The sequence below is a fragment of the Aspergillus japonicus genome, assembly GCF_003184785.1.
Source record: "Aspergillus japonicus CBS 114.51 unplaced genomic scaffold BO86scaffold_41, whole genome shotgun sequence".
NCBI classification, from domain to species: domain Eukaryota; kingdom Fungi; phylum Ascomycota; class Eurotiomycetes; order Eurotiales; family Aspergillaceae; genus Aspergillus; species Aspergillus japonicus.
The window spans coordinates 271,536-273,151 of NW_020291678.1; the positions used below are offsets into that span (position 1 = coordinate 271,536).

General features: G+C 57.5%; 1 protein-coding gene across 1 annotated transcript; it reads left to right on the forward strand.

Annotated features, from left to right (window-relative positions):
* The first annotated feature begins 3 nt into the window (after positions 1-3).
* Positions 4-1,004, forward strand: BO86DRAFT_390778 (HAD family hydrolase). Its single transcript, XM_025672471.1, has one exon. It carries the CDS (start codon positions 124-126, stop codon positions 883-885), a length of 762 nt encoding a protein of 253 aa, XP_025525768.1. The 5' UTR covers positions 4-123; the 3' UTR covers positions 886-1,004.
* Positions 1,005-1,616: the final 612 nt, after the last annotated feature.

Consider the following 1,616-nt stretch of genomic DNA (forward strand, 5'->3'; position numbering starts at 1 on the left):
CCCCCTCGACTAGCACAAAAGACAAACACCAAAAGAATCCACAGCACAAACATAGAGCCCCCTCCAGACCTCTTCCTCCCACCCAACAGCAACATCCCCCACCCCTCCGAACTCCTGACCAAAATGACACAAAAATACGACCTCATAATCCTCGACTTCGACGGCACAATCTACGACTCCCACGAAGCCATCTACACCTCCATGCAACGCACCTTCCACCACTTCCTCCCGGACCACCCGCTCCCGACCACGCAGCTGACCGCCCTGATCGCCCAGGGCCACAGCCCCGAAGTCACCTTCCGCGCCCTCCTGGACCCCGCCACGGCACGGGAGGTCTTCGACGAAGCCACCTGGATCACGACCTACCGGACCCTTTACGCCGAGCACGGCCACCCGCTCACGAGACCCTACCCGGCCGCGTACGACCTCGTCCGCACCCTCACGCAGACCCACCGCATCCCCGTCGCCATCGTCAGCAACAAGGCCGTGGGCGCCCTCCGCGCCGCGCTGCAGCGCGACGGGTTCCTGGCCTTCATCCCGGAGGCGCTGGTCCTCGGGGACGGGGCGTTCCCCCGCGGGCGGCGGAAGCCCGATCCCGCCGGGTTCACGGAGGGGTTGGTACCGCGGCTGAAGGCGTATTACTCGGCTCACGGTGGTGGTGGTGGTGGGGGAAGTCCGGAGTGGTTGGAGAGGGAGGGCGGGGTGGATATGCGAAGGGTGCTGATGGTGGGCGATACGATCACGGATCTTCGGTTCGCGAGGAATCTCGGGTGTCCCGTGTGTTGGTGTCGGTTTGGGCAGGGCGATGCGGCGGAGTGTGAGGCGGCTGGGCCGGAGGTGGTGATTGATGGGTTGGAGGAGTTTGTGGGCTCGGTGCTGGGGTAGAGTTGTTGGGAGCTGGGAGGGGGGGGTGGCGGGGTGTGTATATCCTTGGATAAAGACGTAGACTTAGATTCGGGGGTATGGGGTGGGTTGTCTGATCTATGTAGAGTAGAGGAGGGGCCGAGTTGATATGGGTATGTATAGATATGGTTGATGTTGAATGATAGAGGACAAAAAGGTGGGATCTCAGTCACAGAGCAGGCCGGAAACATGGAGGATATACCTTCTTGTGATGTAGTCCTGCTTGTTCGCGCTTTCTTGAAATATGCTGGTGGAAGTGTTGTCGTCTGATCCTCTGGTGTGATTCATGATGACCCCGGGATTCGACGGCGAGCCCACGGATGAACTCGCACCATCCCGAACCTTAAAAATGATACACTACCGGCCAAAAAAAAAAAAAAAAAAAAAAAAAAAAAACTACCTGCACGGTCAGTCAACACGTAATCCGTGGCGAGAGCACACCCCGACCCGTGACGCAAGATGAAAGTACATTCCGGCCTTGAGGCGCTGTGGACGGCTGTCGTCGGGTCACAGCTGCAAGCCCCGGTAAAGATATAAGAATAACAGATCCAAAAGGCACAAGAAAATGCATCGAGATGGCCAACAAAACCAATTAGTGCAACAAAGAGTGCGAGCGCAACTGTGTCATTACAGCTTTGGATGGGGGAAGCCACTGGCCATTCGAAGGTGAAAGAGACATAGCATAGAAACAGCGAAGAATAGAAGAGCAGAGG